This window comes from Ixodes scapularis, unplaced genomic scaffold (genome assembly GCF_016920785.2).
Source record: "Ixodes scapularis isolate PalLabHiFi unplaced genomic scaffold, ASM1692078v2 PGA_scaffold10__122_contigs__length_95168666, whole genome shotgun sequence".
Classification (NCBI taxonomy): Eukaryota; Metazoa; Arthropoda; class Arachnida; order Ixodida; family Ixodidae; genus Ixodes; species Ixodes scapularis.
In genome coordinates this window covers 72617602-72641018 of record NW_024609836.1, presented here as the reverse complement: position 1 = coordinate 72641018, position 23417 = coordinate 72617602, and the positions used below count along the sequence as shown (strand labels likewise).

The following is a 23417-nucleotide window of genomic DNA, read 5'->3' as shown; positions in this document are numbered from 1 at the left end:
GAGGGCTGCTCATTAAAAATTCCACCAAGTGCTATCAAACCTTCAACATATTTAACAGAATGTCTATGTCATGCGATTCTTTTCATCACGTATCTCGCGGTAGTGATTGCACAACATTCAGTGAAACCGCCTTTTCCTCCGACAACAGGCGGGCGTTGCCCGCACGGGCAGCGTCTGCTCCTTCCTGGCTGTCCTGGTCCATCTGGGCTCCTGCCTTCAAGACCCCGATGCCCTGGAAGACCACCTGAGTTCCTACCTGCCGGTCATCCTACCCTGGGCCATGGGGCAACACTTTAATGCCAGGGTGTACGCACAGACGGCACTCCACTTAGCGTCTCAGTGGAGTGAGAAATTTGGGCTCGGCTCAGTCTTGGAGAAATACGGGCCACTTTTCTCGTGCCTACGACGTGGCGTGCAGATGGGGTGAGCCATTCAGACTGCTTGGGGATTTCGAGAACCTTTTGCGAAGGGACAATATGTCCCAAAGGTACCTAGAACTAGGGACACACTTCATAGTCATAGGGGTTGTGTCCTTAGGGTTGGGACGCAATTTGTAGTCTTAGGCAATGTGTCCCTAAAATTGAGGCACAATTCTTGGTCCTAGAAAATGTGCCCTTGAGTTGAGACAATTCCTTGCCCTAGGGAATATGTTTCTAGATGTCCTTAGGATTGGGACACAGTTCTTAGTCCCAGGGAATTCACTCCTAAGATATGCACACAATTTCTAGTCCCAGAGAATGTGTCCCTAGGATTGGGACACTATTCTTTCTTCAAATAAATGTGTTCCTTGTCTTAGGGAGTCTGTTCCTGAGATTGGAACATAACTCCTAGTCTCAGGAAATCGGTCCTTAGGGTTGGAACGCAACTCCTATTAGTAGGAAATGTGTCTATGGAATTGAAATACATTTCCTTGTTCTAGGGATTGTGTCTGTAGGATTGGGGATATCATTTCTAGTTTTCGGGACTAGGGCTAGGGAATGTGATGCTTCTGCTTTTTGTGGTAACATAAACATTGGCAAGCAGATAAGGATGGCATCTGCCTCCAAGGTGGTTATAAGTACTAGGAGGAGGCACGTTGCAATATTGGTGAAGCCTAGTCATAAAAAGTTTAAACGATGTTGTGGCCAACGTGACTGTAGATCTCTCTGGCACTTGGTGCGTGTGACATGTCACATGTGAGATGAATGGTTGATTGTAGAAAGATTCCTTGCAGGCTTGCGCGCGCTCCGTCCGGTAGGTTTTATTAGATCGAAGGCTAGACTGTGGTGTATTCTAGTACCCCATAGATAGACGAAGGCTAGCTACGGTCACGTGATGTGGTCACGTTGGCATGGTAAGTGAGGAGAGTAAGGAGCAAAATGAGAAAGAGGCGAGGCGTCAAGGGAGCATGGCTCGTGGAGGCTACGCGGCTGGCGTCATGCCCTCTCCTACTTTTCTATCCTCCTTGTCTGCCTCAGACCGTGGGGGTAGTTTACATCGGAAGGTTCCTATTCTCTTGCCAAATTGATGCAGAACAACTTACCGTAATATCCTGAGAGATAGCCCATCTAAAATTGACAGCAAATCGGATGAAAATAAGGTAAAGCTAACTTTTGGTGCACCATAAAAAAAAGTTGAGAAAATGGTAGTCTTAGATTTTGTGACCCTCAAAACTAGTGATCGCAGGAACCAAAGATGACTGTCCTTTCTAGTAAGCAATGTTCGCTTATCTCATCCTGTGGTTAACACCGTCCTTGCGGAGGTCATTTTTGGCCAGGGACCTTGAATTACTAGAAGTGGGACGCCTTTTGGTGTTTCAGAAAATATAGTAAATCATGCCAAAAATAAGATTGGACTATCTCTTGGGATATTACGGTATGTTCTCTGTTAATGTGGGTGGGAGAAAATAAGATTTGTGGCTTTTGTAGTTATATGTGCCCTTTTCTGTAGAGACTTTGATAAGGTGATTGTTACATCGGATGGCAAACATATTTGGTGACCACTTGGAAGATTTCATCAAAGTTTTTAAAACAATGATTAAAAGTTTGTTTTAAAACTTCGAAACTTCAAAAAGCAAAGTATGAAAGTTTGTCAGTCAAAGCAAAAGTAAGTTACTCGCCTGTCATCTTGGGATCACCTGTTGATCCCCTTTTTATATTGGCCATGTTTGAGAGCCTGATTGTAGCCAGTTGTAACATGATCAGTCACTTTCAATGACTGGACATTTGTAGTCTGTCAATCTAAAATTGTACAGGCTTTCTTTGCTTAAATGTAATGTAATTTGAGTACTGTGGCATCGTCTTTCAGCTTGTAGCTCACATTCCCTGTCATGCTCTTTTCCCAGAAACTGGTCAAGAAATGTGGAGAAGCTTTTAACTGACTTCTACTTCAAGGACTTCAAAGCATGCAGCCACTTCACATTGCAGGTAGGCTGTACCCAAAATGTTTTAATCCAAAGCATATTCATGTACTTGCAAGGGTGAGAGCCTTACCATACATGGCCATTCACACTTAGATTTATATGACACAATGATATAAAGTGTTTTGCTTTATTTTTCTAAACATTTTATTTTCAGAGTGTGTTTAAAGGGGCACTAAAGTGGATCTAAGATCCTCTTTTTATGGTGCAAACTCAATCCATCCGCCCTAAGTATAATAGGAAACCGAAAATTAATATCGCATGTGGCCCTTTTCACCCCTAAAAACTTGACTGGACATCACGACATGCCCGGTGTGTTGCGGTGTTTGGTCGCTTTTCATCTCAATAGACCCTTCTAAAAAGTGTGCGCCCTCGAGTAACTGCTGCGCCAATCATCTGAGGCCGCCACATCTTGGACGTGCGCTTTGAACAAGCATTGGACACTACTACTACATCAGCATTAGGCACGGGCCAAATGAATTGGACTTGAGTGCTGCATCAGCGCTCAGCGTGAACTTAGATCCAATCACACGTCTCACGCATGGAGCAATGCCCAAAGTATGGCAGCCGCCAGTTTGCTTCATGGACTTTTGAGAAGGGTCTATTATGGTGCAGTCCTCCTGAAGAACACAGGCACAAACTATGTATTGCAAACTGCCTAACATATTGAAGGACTAAAGAATATTTCATTTCTTTATTTTTATTATCATACTAAGTCTGCGTGTAGTTAGGCTTTTGCCTTTGAACCTTCATTCCCGCCTTTGTTCTTTATTTATTCAACATTATGGTTTTATTTTATTTTTTTGATGGCTTCATGATGGCTTCAAAGTACTTCACGATCGGTTAAAAGTCGAACAGCTTCATGATGGTTTCAAATGATGGCTTTATTTTTTATTTTCTCTTTTCTCTGCGTGTCTCTCACGTGGGAAGACCATCTTTTGGGACCTGCCAAGGCTGACCGGCCTCACGGATCGAGAGCTCGTGCCAGTTTCCGTCTTCGACGGCGTGCTTTCAGGCGCTGTGGGAAAAGTGGCCGTACCCCTGCACAACGGGGATGACTCGTTATCTGCGTCGCAGCCAAGCTACTGGCTCGAAGGTGTGTAGCCTCAAACTGGACAGTCTGCCAATCTAAACATTTTCTAGTTATTGACAGGACAAGAATGGCTACCGACAATCAGTTGTGCTGCTCTAGCTTGAGTCTTTTTGACTTCGATAACACTTTGGCATCTTGGGAACTTCGAGCGTGTTCACGCTCATAAATCTCGATAGAAGACAGCGAGCACATGCTAAGGGCTGGCCATTTGAAAGAGACGGCCTGCTGTTATCACTTTATGGTGATGCGAAGTATAGTCTCTTGTGTCTTGGGGACTTGTATAATGCATGGTATATGTTTCTGGATAAGGATAATCAAAATGTTTGTGTTTGTATCACATGACCAATCCTGTGTGCCGTAACATGTCCTCGTTACTCGCAGGATATGACTGGCTGATCGCCAGTGATAGCTCAAGAAATCATTTGTTGCCTGGTTGTCAGCCAGTCGGTAAAAAAAAATGAGACGTAAAAAGGAGCAAGAATTATGAGGGTGGCCTCTTCAGTTCAGTTAAGTTTGGTAAACCTCAAAGGCATGTTATTGAGGTGCATTACATAAGGGAAGGTTGCCAAATATTAGTTTGGTTAACTATGAAAAAGAGACATACCGTATTTACTCGCATAACGAATACACTTTTTTTTCTGAAAAATTAACACATATTTGGGGGGGGGGGGGGGGGGGGTCATTACACGGGGTAAAATTTTCGCATTTACACACTTGGTGCAAATGTCATATTAGGTGTCAATATGACACGGCAAGTTACTGTGGCGCGTCTCCAGTGATGGAGGCGCACCCACAGCTGGTCTGGGGCGCGCCACAATAACCATGCTTTATAAATTGCAAACCTTTTTAGGGCGCTTTCGGGGTGCTTTTTGCTAAAGGAAAAGCGCCCTACGAAGCTCACTCAGCACGTAAAGCAACACGACCCTTCTTAGGCGATGCATATTGCTCGTATCCGGTGGGCACGCACAGGTATAATCCGCGAGACTATGCCCCCTGACCGCCGAAGCCCGCTCACAGGAATCAAGTTTCGTTCACGGAGACAAGAACTCGTACGAAGTCCAACCGCCGACCCCCGAAGCCCGCTTGCACGAATCAAGTTTCGTTCATGGAGAAACTACCAGACACTCTCAGCCTACAGCACAGCGTGCACCTCGCTGCACCATTCTGTTGTGGATTAAATAAACACATTTACCCGGAGTATGTGAAATTAGGCCTAACCACTTCCACGATTTTACTGTCTGAAAGCGGACCACAGACAGCGGCTTGTTGACATCAATGCATCCGGTAGGCAAAGAATGTCTGGGGCTCGGTAATTCCTCAACCCAAGCTTCGTCAAGTGTGCGCGACACTCGGTTTCACGGTTGATCACTTTTGTAACTATGCACTTGCGGCCATTACGAGAGCAGCCTGATTTGGCTTGACTTGACTTGGCCTGACTACTTGGTGGCATAAGAAAACTGGTTTGGTAACTTGCTAAATTGGACGCAATTCGAGACTCGCGGATCCGAAAATCGGAGGTGCATTGATTACAGGAGGGAAAAAAAAAAGGTCAGAATATTGATGCCCGTTGTGAGGGGTGCGTTTATTATGCGAGTGCGTTTATTATGCAAGTAATTACAGTACTGCCACACATGTGGCGGAGTGGCGAAGGAGTGGGGTTCGAACCCTGCTCGGCTCGAATATAGAGCTGCATATTAAGAGAGTTTGGCCATTTATTGGGAAGCATAGGAGGCAAATGAGCAAGCGCCATTGGCCGAAAGCGGGCTGAGCATGTTCCAGTGAGACTTAACAAATTTGAATCTGGTCAACCAAAAGCCGCAAATAATACACTGGCGGTGGTCACGAGAAATAAAACTAATAAGTGGGTCAGAGGAACTCTCGGTGACTGAAAATGCAATGCACATAATGTTTCGATTACGGTCATGGAAAACCGTGGGGGAAGATACATAAAGATATAAAAGATATAAAGACCGTGCTCAGCTAGCAGAGATTGACGTAATCCAAACGCCAGGTGCCGAGGTTCGGGCATTTGTTGTTTGAGTGGTCAGGCTCCGTCCAAGCAAAAGAGTTTGATCAGCACGTTCGTTTCTCACATCTTTTTTGCATCTTTTGCGACGTGAAGGTTTCATGTCGCAAATAATTGAACTCATTACGCTTTGTGTGACGACGCGTTTGAGAGTTTTCTGTCCCGCTCTTTCTTGTTGCAGCTGGTGACAAAGAGGCGGGGGTCTCGGTGGATTGCGAGGACGACTACCAGAGGAAGATCACGCCGTGGAAACAGATGCTGGCCGGCTGCGACCTTCCCTGCGACGACGACCTCGGGCCAGCCAAGAAGACGGCATGCCGGGACGGATTGGTCGTGGTGGCGTCACTTATCGACCGCATTCCGAACCTCGGAGGTACGCGGAAGTGGAATCGTAGCCAACCGCCACCAGGAAGAAACTGGAATGACTGGCACAGTAACCCTGGAGCCAGACGGACAAGGAACGGGCAAACGTAAAATTCTACATTTTGCGTTCGTCTGCACATCTTTCCCTCTCTCTCGAGGGTTACCATACTCCGTTTGACACTAAGTCTAACCGTAGCTGACGCCGCAATCCGACGGAGACAATCAAGTGGCGCTAGAAGTGAGTCATCGTGGCTCTTGTCGTCTTTGTACATTTGCTGTTGCCAGCCAAACCAATTGCGCTTGGCGACCGCGGCGCGATTCTGCGCTTCTTGTGCGCGTTGTCGGTTTGGCCGCTAATGGAAAACGCCGAAAGTCGACGAGCACCATGGCTAGACGCTTTTGGCGCAGCTCGATCGGCTCCGTCCAGTTGTAGCGTTGGCTGCGGCCGGACCTGACGCGAAACGGTGCATGGGTCGGTCTTAGATCAGCTCACCTGAAAAGGCATTAGTATGCCTTTTCAGCGAGATTTCCTAAAGGCCGACCGGCCGAATTTTTGTCAAGTCCGAAACTCTTTTCCTTTCTCTCTTCGCATCTTTTAATGGGAGGAGTGAGTTGTCCGTTAAGTTACTAACCTTGTGGGACGGTATAACTAGGGTTCCGCGATTAAGGTATACACAGTATATACTGATAAACTTTGAAAAATAATCCCCGAGCCAGATTTATTGAAGCGAGGGGAAAACCAAAAAACCCTGAGTCGGAGCTGCTCTAGGCTATGGTCGGCAACAGGTTAAGAATTCAGTAGGTGCTCCTTCTCCGGCACAAGCTTTCTGCCTGCGATCACACTTCTACGGAGCTTGTACGGAATTCTTAGCCTATCGTTGACCATAGAGTATGAGAGGATATGTAAATGGAAGTGCCATCAAGGAGAAAAACTTTCCCGTAGCATAAGGTATTGTAACTGAAGGAGAAATAATTGATGATGCAGCTTTACTGAAGCTATAAAATGCATTGAATGATGCAAAAGAAGTAGTCCAATTGCTTGTGTAAGAGGCATGTATGCTGACCTTTCCAAAATAGTCTGTTTTCTTTTTATTTTGAACCAGTTTCTCGATGCAGGTGATTCAATTCTATCCTAAATACATTAATTCTACAAATTTTAGATAGAGGATTGTATTCATTTTAATCTTAATGCTTTTTTTTAATATAATATTTCTATCTATATTTACGCTTTACTCCGATGCTGAGACCTACCAGTGAAGTTTGTTTCCTGTGTGCCCTTTAGGTTTTATGTCCTGCACACTTTGAGGTTGATGCCCCGTGCAAAGGGTAGAGTACCCTTTGTGTGTACCCTTCCTTTCTAGTACCCTACCTTTGTACCCTTCTATGAAGTCTATACTGCTTCGTAGAGCTCGATTATTTATTTATTTCCCTACGCTTTTTCTACAGGCCTTTGCAGGACCTGCGAAGTCTTTGGAGTGTCCGAATTTGTCCTTAATTCCCTGAAGCACACCGAGGACCGGCAGTTCCAGGGGCTGAGTGTCTCCGCCGAGAAATGGATCGCTCTGAGCGAGGTGATCCGGTTTTCCCAGTGTTATGCTGACGCAAGCTTAGATACCATCAAATACAGAGCATGCGTCCATTTTGCAAAGAGCCCACACCCTACTCCTGAAAGGTTTCAAATATACACTCCGTGCGGGAACTATAGGGGGCGCTTTGAGAAACGCGCGCAGCGCCGCTAGCGGAGGGGCTGGCGTTCGACCGTGAGGCACGTTCAGCAGCCTGCGGCGCCTTTTCGCATGCCAAGCTGTGACGGCGGAAGCGCGCACGGACGAAACTTTTGCTTGTTGAGCCGATACGTTAAGGGTGACGTTGCATGAATGCTGGGGCAGACCTAAGAAGGGCATTTAGCTGTTCTCCTCTTCTTATATATTGAGTTTAAGCCGTTATTCGGGGGAATTCCTCTAGTTGCGGCCAAAAAAGGAGTTGGAGCAATTTTCCGAAAAGCAAGACGGCCGCCACCATAATTGCTTTGAGTGGGAAATTTATTTCGCTCGTCGCTGTAAACGTAGGACTGCTGGAACGATGATATTGGAGGCGAGTGAGATGTCCACTAAGTTTCTGCACGAAGTGTCCCAAGTTTCATTAAGACGGCAGGTGTGAAAGTTGTTTCTAACAAATAAAGAAATAAAGCTGTACGGTATATCCAATATTGGACCCAAAATGTTGTGTTATAGTGGACTGCGCAAAGTGCAGATTTGGGCATACAGGTGCTTAGACTTGACAGTAACATAATACGGCACTTATTATACAAAAAAAAAAAAAAGTGGCATAGGGAAGCCAAGTGAAAATTTGGTTTGGGCGGCGTAACTCAATGGGAACCGGTTTTGACCGTGAAAAGGCTGTCAAGAGAATACCACTGGTCGGTGGAGGTGGAGACTTTAGAGGTAGGAAGGGACTAGTGGACTGTACTTCCAATTGGAACAACTTTACGAAAGGTGGTTCCAAAGCCGAGAAAACGAAGTTGTCGGCCAACACACGGTTTGGCCGGCAAGGGCTTTTGCGGTCAGCTGTTCTGTAGTAACCTGTTGTGCTAGGTGCTGATTTTCGGCCCACGGGTACTTTGACATGACCGTCACTTGGCACAACACTTATTATAAAAAAATAGTTGGCATAGCGAAACCAGGTGGAAATTTAGTTTCGGTGGCGTAACTAAATGGGAACTGGCTTTGACCGTCAAAGGCTGTCAGAAAATACCACTCATCGTGGGAGGTGCACACTTTACAGGTAGGAAGGGACCAGTGGACGGTACTTCCAGTTCGAACCACTTTGCGATAGGTGGCTCTAAAGCCGAGAAAAAAAAATGGTTGTCTACAGAACTCGGGGTGTCAGTGTTTCCGCATCCAAAAGTAGGCTGATCAAGTAAGAAAGCACACCACATAAACTTCCATACTCAAACGCCGATTCTCCAGTGATTCCGAGTTTCATGGTTGTTTTCTTTAGATTTATATTTGTCACTTTTTTTACCGTTCAAATCTTTCTTAATGAAGTACAGATTGCGTGCCATATTTGTCCGGAAATATCATCGACACGTACGATGGGGACGAAATCTCTTTGGAGGGCATTCCTCCAACGAAATTGGCACTGCATACCCGTGAGTGTGGAATGGCATTTCAGTTCGTCCCATCGGCGCTGACACATGTAGGCGTTACTGGTACGAAAACAAACGCAGAGCGCAAAGCGGCAGTGTAGAATATGTCAGCCGTGCCGACACAGTGGCAGATATGATCGGGACACCAAATTTCTCGCATGGTAGGGCACGGCTCCATCGTTGTCGCTGTCCCACAAAACATCGGCGAGGTGAAAAATTGTGAAACTTTGTCTCCACGAGATACGACGTATAACTATTGAAGCACTTAATGACGCAGCACAGGCAGCACTTCATGCTGTGAACCCAGCGCAACAGCACCACTCCGACTTCAACGCGTACCAACGTACGCGGCGTGGTTTCGGTTTCGTTTTCTCTGGGGTGCTCACTGCCTACCTTCGGTACCGGCCGCGCGGCGGCGCGCCAGTCGCGTCGCACGGAGTGTATAGGCGAAGGACATACCAAGCACCCAACGCCGCAAACTTCCTAGCCCAAGAAGCACGCTGGTGCAAGGCAGTGGAACGTAATGCGCATATTTGTCGGTGCATAGCAGTAAAACTAGACGTGCAAGCTTCTGCGCAAGTGGGCTTGACGAGAGCGCTAGCAATATAGGAGCAGTACAGGGGTTCCGACGGGCCTCTATACTGCTTCCATACCGTTCCATCGCACCAAACAAGAGCGTACCCTGCCGCGTGCCTGTTCCGCTCTTCTGCTCTTGGATTTCTGCTCCCATTTTGTTTAGGATTATCGTCAACTTTCGAGTGGGCACTTGCTCAGTATTTTAGGGCAATGTGTTTTGCGCAGAGGGCTTTTTGTGTAGAGTGGGCATACAGTTCAGAGCAGTTTTTGATGACAGCAGAGTCACAGAACTGCCGGTATTGCCTTTTTACTACCCATGAGGTCCTCTACATGCTTCCATTCTTCCAAGAAAATTGAAGTGCTCGACTAGACTCTGTAGTTTGCCTTTAAGGCCCGTTCACATATACTTGCGTTTGATTACAACCGACTGAGACAAGATTGTCTTTGAATCCTCTTGTGACGGCTTATGACCATGACGGCTTGTGACGGCTTATGACGCTGACCTCGCTGTCTCAATGCCGTTTACGACCGGATGCGCTGCTGCACAGCGCAGCAGCGCATCCGGTCGTAAACGGTTGCAAGAGGCTTAAAAAACCATTCTTGTCTCACTCGGTTGTATACTCAGTTGCAAGTAAATGTGAACGGACCTTTAGTGTCGGAGGAAGTAAAGGTTTTCTAATTATAACCCAAGAAAGAAAGACTGCTCAGGAAAGGCAAGACACCTGTAGAAAAATTTTATTAATCTAGCAGCTAAATCTTTTTTCTTTAATTAAAGGTCAACTCCGGTCAGAAACTAAATTGAAATAAATGACTGGTATTGCTTTAGTTGCACGAAATATGATCACAGCCGAAATGTTACGTCAGTGTGAAGCTGCGTACTCCACTCACACCGATTTTAAAGATGCGACCAGCTACTCTCTAGCGGGTGGCAAAAGGGTTAGCTTTTAGTCAAACAACACTGGGTGGCGCGTACCGCAGCACCCCTGTGACGTCACATTGCGGTAGTGTTGCGGTTGATTTCGCACGTTGTATCGCGTATTCATGGTGAAAACGCATCATGGTTGTACAGCTGATGACCAGTGTTGCCATCCCTTTCTAGCAGATAGTTTCGGCTTTGCCGTAGACGTCCAAAACCAAACTTTGAGCCGTGATATTTCATACACTGTAGAACTATAGAAAACTTCATACAATATAGAAAAACAAGAAAGAAGAACAGAAACTTGTATTTTAGGGACACTGACTGAGCTGAAAACAGTCATAATTCCAAATTCGAAAATATTCACCAAAGTTGCCCTTTAAGTTAATTTTTAATTCTCTGTGCCAAAAAAAATCTGCTCCCTGGTCCTTATTGCTTCTTGAAATTTTAAAAAGGTTTAAACGAATTTCGTAATGGCGTTTCGATGTTCGTGCAGCCACTGCCTGTCGACAAAAAAAAAATATTTGCCCTCTCCTGCCCCGTCTTACCTATTGTCATTTGACCATCCTCTGCAGGTGAAGCCTCACCAACTCAAGGAGTACCTGGAGGAGAAGCGGAATGCAGGCTACACGCTGGTCGGTGCCGAGCAGACGGCCGGAAGCAAAGCTCTTCACGAATACCGGTTTCCCAAAAAGACACTCCTGCTGCTGGGGTAAGTATACTTAAAGGGATGCTGGACCGAAATATGGAGCTCACAAAAACAAGGATGGAGCAATAGGCGGGACGCTGCAAGACCCCAAAACATCGCTCATTCAGCGATATCTGCAACGATTGGCCATACTTTTGGAAAAGAAGTGCTCTATTAAACATGGCCGACGAGACATGTCACGTCACGATTCTCACTCCCTCTCCTCTTCGCTTCGTCCCCTCAAGCAGGTGAACTGAAGCAAGGAGGAAGGAAGCGAGGCTGCTTCCCCTCATTCTCAACCGTTCCAGAAAAATCGTGACGTCATAGTCCTCGTTGGATCAAGCCCTTCTTTTCCAGAAATACAGCCATCCGTTTCAGATATCTATGTATGAGTGATGTTTTGGAGTTCGTAGCATCCCATTCAATGCTTCTGAGGCCTTATTTTGCGAAATCCGAATTAGGTTCACTATTCCTTTAACGTTTGTTGCACGACATGTTTTTATAAAGAAGACAATCCTTACTGTACGGTATACTAGATAGAGGAGATCGCTCTAAAAGGAGCAGGTATTATCTGTGCCTGCACGTAACATGCATAAACTTTGGCCAAAAGTGTATTTTAGTGGTTGTTCTTAAGGTGAAATGTCAGGGCCGATGTTACCGAAACAGCTCGATTGGCAGACTTCCTTACAAGCCTGCTTCGGGAGGCCGGCTCCATCCCATACCTCAGTGCCAAGCTCGACGAGATCGTCGCATCGCCATTTGTACCACAGTGGCCACTCTGAAAACTGCATGTACTGGAGCGGAGAACACAAAACAAGAATCCCGTCTCTGTTTGCACAATGAACTGTCGCTGACCGTTGTCTCAATACAGATCATGTGCCGCTAACTAACCAACGAACTACAAACAATCTAGCAGAACTCTCGGTCAATTCTGTCACCTGTGTCAGAAGCCGCCATCGAAAATGTCAGGGGCGTTTTAACTTTCCACGAAAACAGAGCCACAACTTGAAATTTTTCGAGGTAAAATACATCACGCAATTGTTACTACTTCTATGAAAATTTGAGCTCGCTACGTGCGTGCACCGATTTTTGCAGCCCACTGTAGAGCAAGCTCTTTAATTTTGGACACCATTCAAGTATTTCGTTTTAGCATAGCTTCTCACAAATGTAGATTCCCTTTGAAAACTGAACGCCCTCTGGGCAGAATTGCAGTTATTTTCAGTTTTGAAACAGACGCCCCGTTTCGAGTGACATTCGCAGAGTTGGTCGAATAGTGACATATTCTGTTATGCAGAGCTCCTCGTCCTGGTTCATCTTGCAAAGTTCCTTAACCTGACAGAGTATCTAAAACTCGGGAAGTTGCATTTTCAAATCGCAACAATTGCCAGTTGCGCTAAAATGACCGAGTGCCGAAATGGCGACACCCACGAAAAGGTAGGAAACTGGAGTACATATTCCTTAAAGGGGAACTAAAGAGAATTCTGCTATCGTCTGTTCTTGGTCATAACTGATTCTACGGGTCCTAAGCATCCTAAAAATTAAAAATTACAATCGTGCCACGTCACTTTCCCTATTAAAAACGTGATGAAAGGTCGGGACACACCCCTTTCTCAGAGGATTTTTTCACTGTGGAAAGTCGGGCCATACCACAGTAGTGGAGTCAGCATGGTGACGATGTGCGCTGGTCGGCCAATCGCGAGCCGCCTTTCCAAGCGAGACAGCTTGCGATTGGCCATTGAGCGCCCATAGTTACCATGCTGACACCGCTGCTGAAGTATGCCCCACCTTTCCCGAGCAGAAAATTCCGATCAATATGTGGGGTGTCCCGACCCTTCATCACGTTTTTAGTAGGGAAATCGGCATCGCATGATTATAATTTTTGGATTTTTAGGATGCCTATGGCCCGTAGAGTCAGTTATGACCAAGAACAGACAATCGCAGAATCCTCTCTAGTGCCCCTTTAACTTTGTACACTTTGTGCTTTTCACTTTTTCCCGCCTCTTTTTTTTTTATATCCCCTCCACCTTTTACTTTGCCCCAACTTGGCTCCCCAAGCAGCTTAGGGAGAGAAGAGTGCTAAGGGGATTATCTTCCCTGCGGAAAACTGAGGTTGTATGTCGGTCTTTAAGCATAGCTTATTTAGTAGGCAAAGCAACAATGACCTCTGTCTCTGCTGGGTGCTGAATCTATTATCTATGTTCATTTCGGTTACTGGCGTGGAGTCGGTCTAATTTCGTTTTTCTCGGCAGGAACGAAAAGGAGGGCCTTCCCGTCGAACTGATTCAGCTGCTGGACGTGTGCGTCGAGATCCCCCAACGCGGAGTGATACGCTCGCTCAATGTCCACGTGAGCGGAGCCATCTTGATCTGGGAGTACGCCAAGCAGCATCTCACTTGAGTTTGTGACCCGCTCGTTAAGCTCGTTCAAGGTATTGAAATCCAGCAATATTTGGAGCTGAGCTCTTGCAGGTGACAGTTTGCTAGACGCTAATTTGCAACATTACTTTTACAAGAAATCTGAAAACAGCTAACGTAAGACGACTGCCAGTTCACCGCACGTATTCGTGACTGTCAGTGGAGATGTAAATATTTGTGGTTAAAACATACTATGGTTGCAGACAACTTTCTGTGAGTATGCAGTCAAAGGTATAAGGGCACATGCTCGAATGCCAATTAAAGGCGTGCACGCACACTCCTCCTCTCGTCGAAAGTGCCTCGAAAGTTATCCATGGTATGATAGGCAGGAAATCTGCAATTTATAAATGACAACACGTTTCAGAGGCTTCTCTTAAAACCATAAAGTTGCGTTTTTTCATTTATTTTTTACCAAGTTTATTCACTTAATATTAAAGAGGAAATGTGCAAAATTGCTTTTTGCTATTTTTAATGCAGTACGGAACTACTAGATGCTTCCGAATTTATCTTTCGTAGGTAGTGTCATGCCTTGGCAACGGTGTGACTATAGCGTCTCTGTTCCTCTATTTTATTATAAAACTTAAATCTCGGAGATTCCAAATTTTCAACTTTTATTGTTGAGTTAGCAGTGTCACCTTTGTCTTCAGGATGCCAACAAATATAAGAAATTTGTTTCATAATGTAAAGCACTAAAAAATACAAACCCTTTTATCTTTGAATGGCCCCAGGTGTGCATGCCTGTGGCAGAAGGAATTCTTTCGAAAACACTCGGAGAAGTTAACTGCTCCTTCAGATACCCAATACTAAGTATGAACTCGATATAACAGACCCTGATAGTACTGGAGATTTTGGTCTGTTGTAAAACGAGTATGTAGAGTGCAGATACTCTTACTACAGGCTTTGAGGTGGATTATGACTGGAGTCTGTTCTAACCAGTGAGAATCACGAAATGAGAATGGATATTAGAAAAGAACTGGTTTATTGACACTTCCGAATTTTAAAAGGTAGTAGTGATTTTTTATTGTACTATACGGATGATCATCATCGCTGTGTACTTTGGGTCGTACCAGGCTCACTAGGTACAGGGAGCGATGACAACATTTAGCAAAATGGATGCCACCACTACCGAACCAAGGCCGCTTAATGTCCGAAATAACAACTGCTCTCGAAGAGTCCGCTATAATGGAATGGTGAATTACTTACAAACTTCCTAATATACAGTTCGTTATATCCAAATATATGTTATAACAGAGTCTGTAATAAGCAAAATTGGCTCAGTGGCATAGACTGGAAGACCAATTAAACTTAACAAATTATTAATATGTTACAGCCAGATGTTTGCTGTAACTAAATCTGTTGTAACAAGGTTGAACTTGATACTATCTTGACTGATACATAGTGTAAATATCCCATTGAAACATTGTGCATTCTTTAAATGGTTAGTGAACAAACTTGGTGCCTTTATTCATACGTATTACACTGATAAGACCCCATTCACCTTTTCAGTCATCAGGTATGTGGCGTGGAACAACTCATTGTGCATAAACATGTGATGTTTGACACTGAATGTTACTAAATGCTATTTGTTTCCTTTTTTTCTTTATAAATAAACCAATAAACTGAGGGCACTGAAACTTTTGATGCTGTATCTGCTTTCAAGTATTCATCTCAACAAAGCTTTCACGTTTTCGTCCGGGTTGCACCCTCTGTGAGTGGCAGCATCAACCAGACGTTTTTTTTACCGTTTTCCTTTCTGTGCTGAGGAAAAAAAACAAGATTTTGAGTCTTAATTTTTTTTTTCCTAATATCAATGCTTACGTAATTTTAGTATGAAATATGCAGCACCGAAAAGCACCTTTGTGAAAAAAGATTGATTGAACTCAGTTTATGTGAGTATCTCTATGTCCAAATAGCACTCAGGAATTTGAGATGTGAATTTGATGAGAAATTAGAATTCGATGGGCACCTTCATAATGTGTTGACTAAAAAAAGGTGTACAAAATTAGTTCATGGGAGGTCAAGACGGCGAGCTATCGTTTCCTCAAAGTGTCGTAAATGGTAATTTTTTATATGGTCAATTTTGTGTAGGCATTTTTATGTGTTCCTTTTTCTATGCAGGTACATGATTAAATATGTACATGTCCTTTAGTCTCTAAGTGACACTTTTTGCTTTGTGATGGAAAGCAAGTATATTACTAACCTCCTTCTTGTAATAGATACTGGCCATACATTAATTTTGTAAAATTAAAAAAAAAAAAAGAAAAACGTCTTGAATACGAAGCAGAAAGCTGGGAGCGTAGGACATTTAATAGATAGAAAATTACTTGGTCCGAAATCTTAGTTGCTGAGTGTCACCATGTTTCATCTCCTTTCAAGACCTACCGCAGGCTCTTTGAAAACTTTTATCACACACAGCTAGAGTGGAAAATGCCAAACGCATCCTTCTGTAATAGAATGTGGTGTGATCAGGTTTAATATACAAATGATAATTATGACCTGTACAATGTGTGATCAATTGCTAAGCCACAACAGTGGTTGCACTGAACCTCTTTCTGTGCAAAAGGCAACGCTATAGATTGTCCCAGACACGTGCATATTTTGACCCTTTATAAGCAGTAAAAGGAACAGCCTATCTTTGCTCAGCCACAAGAAGTAGACCTGAGACATCTTGGGTGATTTTCCTCCTCATGTGGCACTGGGGCAGGAACAGATGTCAGTGCCTCCGACTGTAATGACTCATTCCAGGCACGTAGCCAGGGGGGGGGGGGGAAGCCCATGAGGCCCGCCCCCCCCTCCCCCCCCCCCCCCCCCCCGAAATCTTCCATTTTGCTGGGACCTCCTCTCCCCTCCCCCTCATACAGCATTTTGTCATGGGCAAGCCCCCCCCCAAAACAAAATCCTGGCTACGTGCCTGGCTCATTCTCTGCTGAGAATGATGAGTTTAATGATACAAAGTTAACACGGAAATTGGCTTTTAGTGAACGTTCAGCAGCATCGCTATAAAACTGGTTCACAGTATGCAATAGCTCAGAGTTTCAAAAGGGCAAGAACTGAGTTTTAGGTTTTCTAAGAAAGGTGTCTACCAATCACACTGTCGCGAGTTGAAAATTATTACATAGGCGTTCACAGACTACTGCTTGTGAATTGTAATGTCATGGAGAAAGATAATCCTACATAGGCTATGACACAAAGTTTTCTGCCAATTGTATCATGTCGCAAGGAGAAAGAATCTTCTCTAGAATACTGTAGTAGTACAAGGTTTTTTTCCACTCCTAGAGTATCACAAGAGGAGTTAATCCTGCATGGATCTTTGCACAAAGCTATCTGCCAATCATACGGTTTCACAAGGTGACAATCTGGCATAGAATTTTAACCAGCGTCTTGATTGAAGTGTTACATGGGCAGCTTACCTTGCTTACACTGTGGTGGAAACCTTAGTGCCAACCATAAAGTGTAGGGAGCCTTCATGCATATTTGTCTGTTTAACATGGTGAGATCTGGATATTTTACTCCTAGATTGATTCACGTCTTTTCCTAGGATGCAAGTTCACTGGCAGTTTTCAGTGAGAGCTTGTATCTTTGGTTAGTGCTTTGGCATTTCTGTTTCTCAATTTGTTTTGGGTGTGTATATCGGCACACCCTGGTACGATAGACAGTTGCCACTGTATATTCGGTGACAGGTTAACATCCCAGTGGGTGCTCCACCTTCACCATGCGCTCGTAACCTTCTGCCAGGCTTTGGATGCTTGCGTGACAAAGTGCCATCAAACGCAGAACTCGCACTCGAGACAGAGCTCCTACTTTGTTCTTAACTTGTCGCCGAGCATAGATCGGGTAGACGGAACGATAGCGCAAAATCGCTCCCTAACAAAGGTTGACTACAGCTATGCCTTTGGTGATGCCTCTCCCCTTGAGGCTGGGACAGTCCAGTTTGCACATCTATTGAAGTCATCTTCTGGAGACTGGGCATGGGTACTTGCGACGACAGAGGTGCTGATGCCTGCTGCCTATCCTGGCAGCGGTGCGAACCGATTCCACCATCCGGTCGTATGCAGAGTTGTAGGGCAACAACCTGCAAGAAGTCCCACATTCGCGTTTAGGAAAGAGTATAAAAAGTTGGGCAAAGCTACATGTTCTTGATTACAAAGTTTAGCTTTGTTTGCCATTGCAGCGTTAGTTGCATGCTCCTAGTGGCAAGCTAAAATAGTGTGGCAGATTGTCTTTTTTTTTTTTTTAAGGCACTACTGCAATTTTTTTAAGTACGACCAATAAGTGAGCATCGTACAGGAAATGCTGCAATAGTACTGACCAGAGCTACGAATTTTCGTAATGTAATGTAAGAATGTTCTGAATGCCATTATTCTGCTACAGATGTGTAAAGAGACTGCAAAGTAGAAGCTGGAGCTCCCAGCAGTGCCACGAATGAGTGCAAATGTTATCCAGGTGTCATCGATGTTGTTGCCTCGGTCACGGCAGCAGAAAGTCAGTCCCCCAGTCGCATTGTTTTCATTCACGAGGAAACGGCGGTTGAGAACCTCAGTGTGGCAATGACTCTTCATGACACGGCCACTATGGTTATCTATGGGACGAGAACGGCGGGGTGTCTCTTTCTTGTGCCCGGCCTCCACCCCGCTCGAAGCTCGGGAGGGGCCGAAGTGTTATCGAAGGCAGGAAGCTTGAGGTGGAGGCGAGACAACCGAAACTTTTTCCCGTCGTTTTCGTACTGCGAGTGAGTGTAGCAGCACTCTCGGTGCCACTACGTTCCATTTTACATTACGACGGACCATAGAGGATTGCACAAGCCATCGAAATCAGTCCAATTCGACGTGCGCGTCACGTGACGTTCAGGAGGGGCACGGTGATGCGCGGAGCGTGTAGTCACGCGACGCATTCATGGTGCAGGGTTGACTGGGGTGGCTCACAGCGTCCGCTGCAATCCATTTTGAGATGCAACTCCTTTCATTTTAAACTCGAAGGCCGACGAGCAGCCAGAAAGAAGGCCCTCGATTCCTCCTTTCGATTCGAGAAAGAGAAAGATGCTCCTCCTTTTTAAGGGGAGTAGGTCAGAGACCAACTCCTGTGGGGAGAGGAAGAGAGGAGAGAAGGAAATTGGAAGCCGGTTTTCTGTCCGGCAGAAGAGGATTTTGTAGGAGTACGGAAACGGTGATCTTGACGGTGTAGAACGCACGCTGCAGAAGTACTGTGGCAGCTCTAACACAACGTAGTTAACTCGTTCGCGTTCTGCACCAAGTCACATTCAGGACTAAGTAACTACACGAGCGAGCCATACCACTGCGAACTGGCACATTCCAACGGAGCTTCACAGTCCAGCAACAGGTGCAATTTCGGAATATTTTAATTCGATGTAAAATTAGTTTTTATTACTTTCCTCTTGCCAGGCCAGAAACGCTAGTCTAGGCCTGTGTCTCTGGGCTGTTGGCACAACATAGACCACACCTAAACAAAGAAATAAGTGCAAACATTTTGTTTCCGTAAGGGTAAACGGAATATATACTCTGGTCGCCATTAAGCTGACAATCCAGTGAGAGCTACGCATTCATCCGACCAATCAGCAGCCTCCCATTCAAGGCCCGACCCCACACTCTGCGCTTGGGCATGGGTTGGAGGGTGATCACCTGGCGAAAGGCAGGCGTGTGACTGGATCAACAAGCATGCAGCTTCTACCGCGCTGTCAGCTTGGGCATGAACGGAGCACAGTGGTACTCACACTGGTGCCCTGCGTAGCACGTAAAGCAGCATCTCCTTTCCGCTGGCGTACATCCGGGCTGTGCCGGGGTCTTCGCAAGCCAGTCGTCGTAAGCAGGCATCGTCGCCCGTGTTCAAGGCCGCCAGGTATGTGGTGAGCCACCTGTGAAGGCCCCTCTCTTTAGTGCTGTCGTTCTGATGACTGGCCGGTTTCAGTGATGTGATTGGTCTTAAGGGCAGCAAAAGGAACTTTTGCACCACAAGGACATATTTTATCCTTGTTCTCATCTCGTTAAAACTCCGTCTGGTTCCCTGTGTGACACATCATGTTCCAAGACCCTATTGGCTACTGCAATTCTTTTTTTTTAGCTATTTTTGAGACTTAGGACCCCCCTTTGTTTAACGTCTAGCAAGTTTTGTGCAAACAAATTATTAATTACGAAGTCAATTAATTCCTTGTTTTTTTCGCCAAAGGGAGGAACCATCTGGTCTGCGGGAAAATGGGGAAGTTGAGGAGGAAAAGCGACACTAGCGAGATTTATAAAAGCACTTTTTTGTGTGAAACTGTGTCTCTAAGAACAAAACAAAACTGATTGATTTGTGTTTTATGGCATGTGAAGTGTGAAATGAAAGAAAAGGCATTATCTCTTACGTGGACAGGCCAACATTCAATTAAAAAAGAATGTCCATTTTGCTTCCCCATTTGTGTGCAGCCACACATTAGCAGACTACTGCGGAAGAGGGGTGGGGTGGGGGGTAGAGGGGGGGGGGGGGGGGGGCGGCGGCGGCGATTGGTAACCGAGTGGGCCAGAGCACGTTAGCTAAGAGCACGAGGAGCGAAAGCTTGCGCTGCAGAACCCAGAGATCCTGCGTTCAATCCCCTCCCCTGCCCGTTTCGATCTGGATAAGCATCGTATCGGCCTGTGGTCGTGCAGTACAACCGTGACCGAGGCTAGCAGTTATACTGCACCGGCTAAATTTCTTAACTACAGCTGAGAGACAAGTCGCCAGTTGAGGCAGACTAACTTCCGCTTGTAGCCTGGGGCCTTTAACGTGCACCACGTTAAAGCATGCGCGATGCTCATGCAGATCAAAACGTGCATGCGTAAGGACATTGCCTTCTTTAAATCCTGGGTTCTAGAAGCAGCGCGGGCTTTCGCCGAGATACTTTTATGATGATAGAAAGTCGGCACGTGGGTCATAAATAATTCTTCGATAAAAATGTAGCTGAACGCGTTGGAGTTATTTTCAACCTGCCATTTTACCGCTACTGCAGCAAACTTAATTTTAATTAACCATTACATTTATTGGCTGTGTTTCTGTGCTTACGTGGCAAGTAAACGAGGGATTTGAGAACTATTGTATGAGGCTACAGTGCAGCCTAATTAGGCCAAGTCAAAGTTTTGTTGTTTTTTAATCACGAATTTGAAAGAAAAAAATTTGAAATGTTAGGAGCAAGGTAGAGTTGTCCCATCAACATTCACGAAAGTTTTTAATCGCTTTTCTTTTAAATATCGAACGCGCGCGCGAGCACCATCTAGCTTTGAGGGGGTTGTTTTCCCCCGAGCACACGACTGCGCTGCGGCGAAGTAAGAAGCACAGGACCACTCGGTGTCCCCTCCGCGGGTGTCGCTTCTTAGCAGTGCAGCAGTGTAGCAGAGCCCGGTGAGAAGCGCACTCGACGGTGCTCACTAACAAGTCGACATACCGGGGACATACCCACTTGCCGAAACGGACCTCAAACAATGAGAAATGTTGCAGGATTTTCTAATACTTCCATTATTCGATACGAAGATGAAGCAAGCAGGTAGTTTGAGTTTAGAAAACAACTTTATGGGCGGTCGGAACCATTCCTGCTTTTCTAATATCGCAACCGACTGAAACGTCACGGTTAATTCCAAAGCACGAACGAAGACGCGTGCATGGAGAGATGAGAGAGAGAGAGAGACATGGCGGAGTTTGTCTGCTTCTTTGCAGGGGTTGCGAGGATGTCAGAACGCCGAGCTCTTATTGGCCGATTAAAAAAATAATAATAAAAATATTGGGTAGACCCCAAAGCGTCTAGCATTGAGGTACCCACTATCCTTTCAATCAAATCCAATCACGGCTCGGCATCGTTCTGACGTCACCGTAACTCATGTGCTAGAAGCAGACGACTTTCTCTTCGCATAGAGGGCTATCTAACCATCTGTTTCCGATAAACGATCGTTTGAGATCGCCTCCGTCGCCTACTCGTACTTTAGATTGATTAGATTGATTCACCATTTTTCGCACATTAAGTTTATAAGAATTACAGTTCCCCTCGAAAGCTGCACACGGATAGTTTCGATTGTTCAAGAGGTCATGTACGTCATGCGTCCTTGGTCGGCGACCGGCGACAATGGTGGCCCGTGGTCGTCGGCGCGCCCGTAGCCTCCGGCGTAGAGTCCCAGGCCGCTGAACCCCGTGGCGAATCCCAGGGCGACGAGCAGGGCCTTGAGGAAGAGCACCACCATGAAGTTGGATACGTTGAAGGCCAGCACCTGCGAGTTGGTGAAGGTGCGACCGCGGTCCGGCCGGTCCTCCTGGAAGCCGCCGCTGGAGGGCCGCTGGCGGGACAGGCCGGCCGAAGACACGAACCAGGCGGCCATCAGGAGGGCCCGCAGCGGCACGCGCATCTGCAACCAACGCTTTCGCGTGACCTCATCGTGCCATGCTGGTGCTCAATCCTATTGTAGAGAGAAGCAAATTTGGTGGCGCGAAATGCGCACGGGCTGCATGCAAAGCCTCCACGCAGGCATTCGTTCCGCTGTCACGTTGACAATTTTCGCGTGACTTGCCACATTTAGTTCTGACGTAGCCGGGAGGTTGCTTAATTTTATTTCAACAATATATATATATATATATATATATATATATATATATATATATATATATATATATATATATATATATATATATTTTTTTTTTTTTTTTTTTTTTTTTTTTTAAGGGGAGAAGAATTGTACGAGTCCCGTCTTCACCGTGTATTTATCAGGCTCGGAGGACATTAGATGAGATAATCGTGATGCTAAGTTGACTAATTAACTAAAATGTGTTAATTACTGGTTTTAGGGGTCATGTTGGAATTTCGGTATTGATGGCAATTACTATTAGGGGCCAGACCGATATAAATAATTAGCGAAAAGCTAGTGAATCGCTTTTAAAACATTTTCAATCAATTTTCGCTTTTTTTTTTTATTTGGGGAGGGCTTGACGTTAGGCACGTAGCTTTTCCAAGCAATCCTCCCATGTCACTCGCCTCTTTACATGACCATTGAGTGGCGTACGAACTTGTTGAACACCTCCCCCCCCCCCCCCTCGCCCCAGGGCCGGGGGCGGTGCCCTTGGTATCCCTTGGGCGCCGCCGGGCAGTGCCCAGTGGCGGCTGTTTTAGGGGGGGGGGGGGGGGGAAGCAGGCTCTTCCCCCCCCCCCCCCCCCCCCCGGTTGGTACGCCCATGTGGCCATTGAATGGGACATGGTTGCGTCTACGAACTGAGCGGCCCCAGGTTCTACCGTGGTTCTGCTCATGGTCGCGGCAGCTGTCTGCGCCAGCTGCCTTTTACTGGGTCGTGTAACAACAATAAATTCGAGGAATTGTTTTTACACTCCGCTACCATCGTGCAAAGAAATATTAGCGTTCTAACGATATGCGCAACTTTGTTCAGCTTGTTTTGCATCGTTAGAAATGTAAATACTTACGAATTTTTGCAGCGATTATTTCGCGCACGCCCGTGTGAAAGGTTTTATTGATCGCTCACACAACTTCCCAATACGTTTAAGAGTGTTCTTGGTTTGCATCGCAACCAACATTGAACCATGCAGTTGAGCTTGACTGTGTTGTTTTATGAATACGTGACCAACGTTGGACACATATCTGGCACGACTGTCGAAGTCGCCGGATTCAAAGCGAACGAAACTCCACTTCGATGAAGTCCAGTCACTGTTGCAACAGAGGACCGATATCCATCGTTTGAGCAGCTCGGTGGCTCTTGGAAATCCAAGAGAAGCGGTTAGAAGTTCACGCTACTGCGAAGTTCATGACATAATGGACCTTTTTCCAGTAAGAA

General features: G+C 45.7%; 2 protein-coding genes across 2 annotated transcripts in view; one reads left to right on the top strand and one right to left on the bottom strand.

The window, feature by feature from the left end:
• The window catches only part of LOC8026475 (probable methyltransferase TARBP1), a 41805-nt gene extending 26555 nt beyond the window's left edge, over positions 1–15250 (top strand). The window contains exons 18-24 of the mRNA XM_029974168.4: positions 149–423; positions 2324–2405; positions 3329–3494; positions 5699–5890; positions 7327–7451; positions 11096–11232; positions 13458–15250. Coding sequence (XP_029830028.3) covers positions 149–423; positions 2324–2405; positions 3329–3494; positions 5699–5890; positions 7327–7451; positions 11096–11232; positions 13458–13605 — 1125 coding nt within the window. The 3' untranslated portion in view covers positions 13606–15250. The remainder of the gene's footprint in view (positions 1–148; positions 424–2323; positions 2406–3328; positions 3495–5698; positions 5891–7326; positions 7452–11095; positions 11233–13457) is intronic.
• Positions 15251–17305: 2055 nt separating this feature from the next.
• Positions 17306–21985, bottom strand: LOC121046797. Its single transcript, XM_040501440.2, has 3 exons — positions 21678–21985; positions 19351–19491; positions 17306–17694 (listed from the first exon to the last, which is right to left on the bottom strand). The coding sequence occupies exons 1-3, from the start codon at positions 21983–21985 to the stop codon at positions 17571–17573; spliced, it is 573 nt and encodes a 190-aa protein (XP_040357374.2). The 3' UTR covers positions 17306–17570.
• Between the last annotated feature and the right edge of the window lie 1432 nt (positions 21986–23417).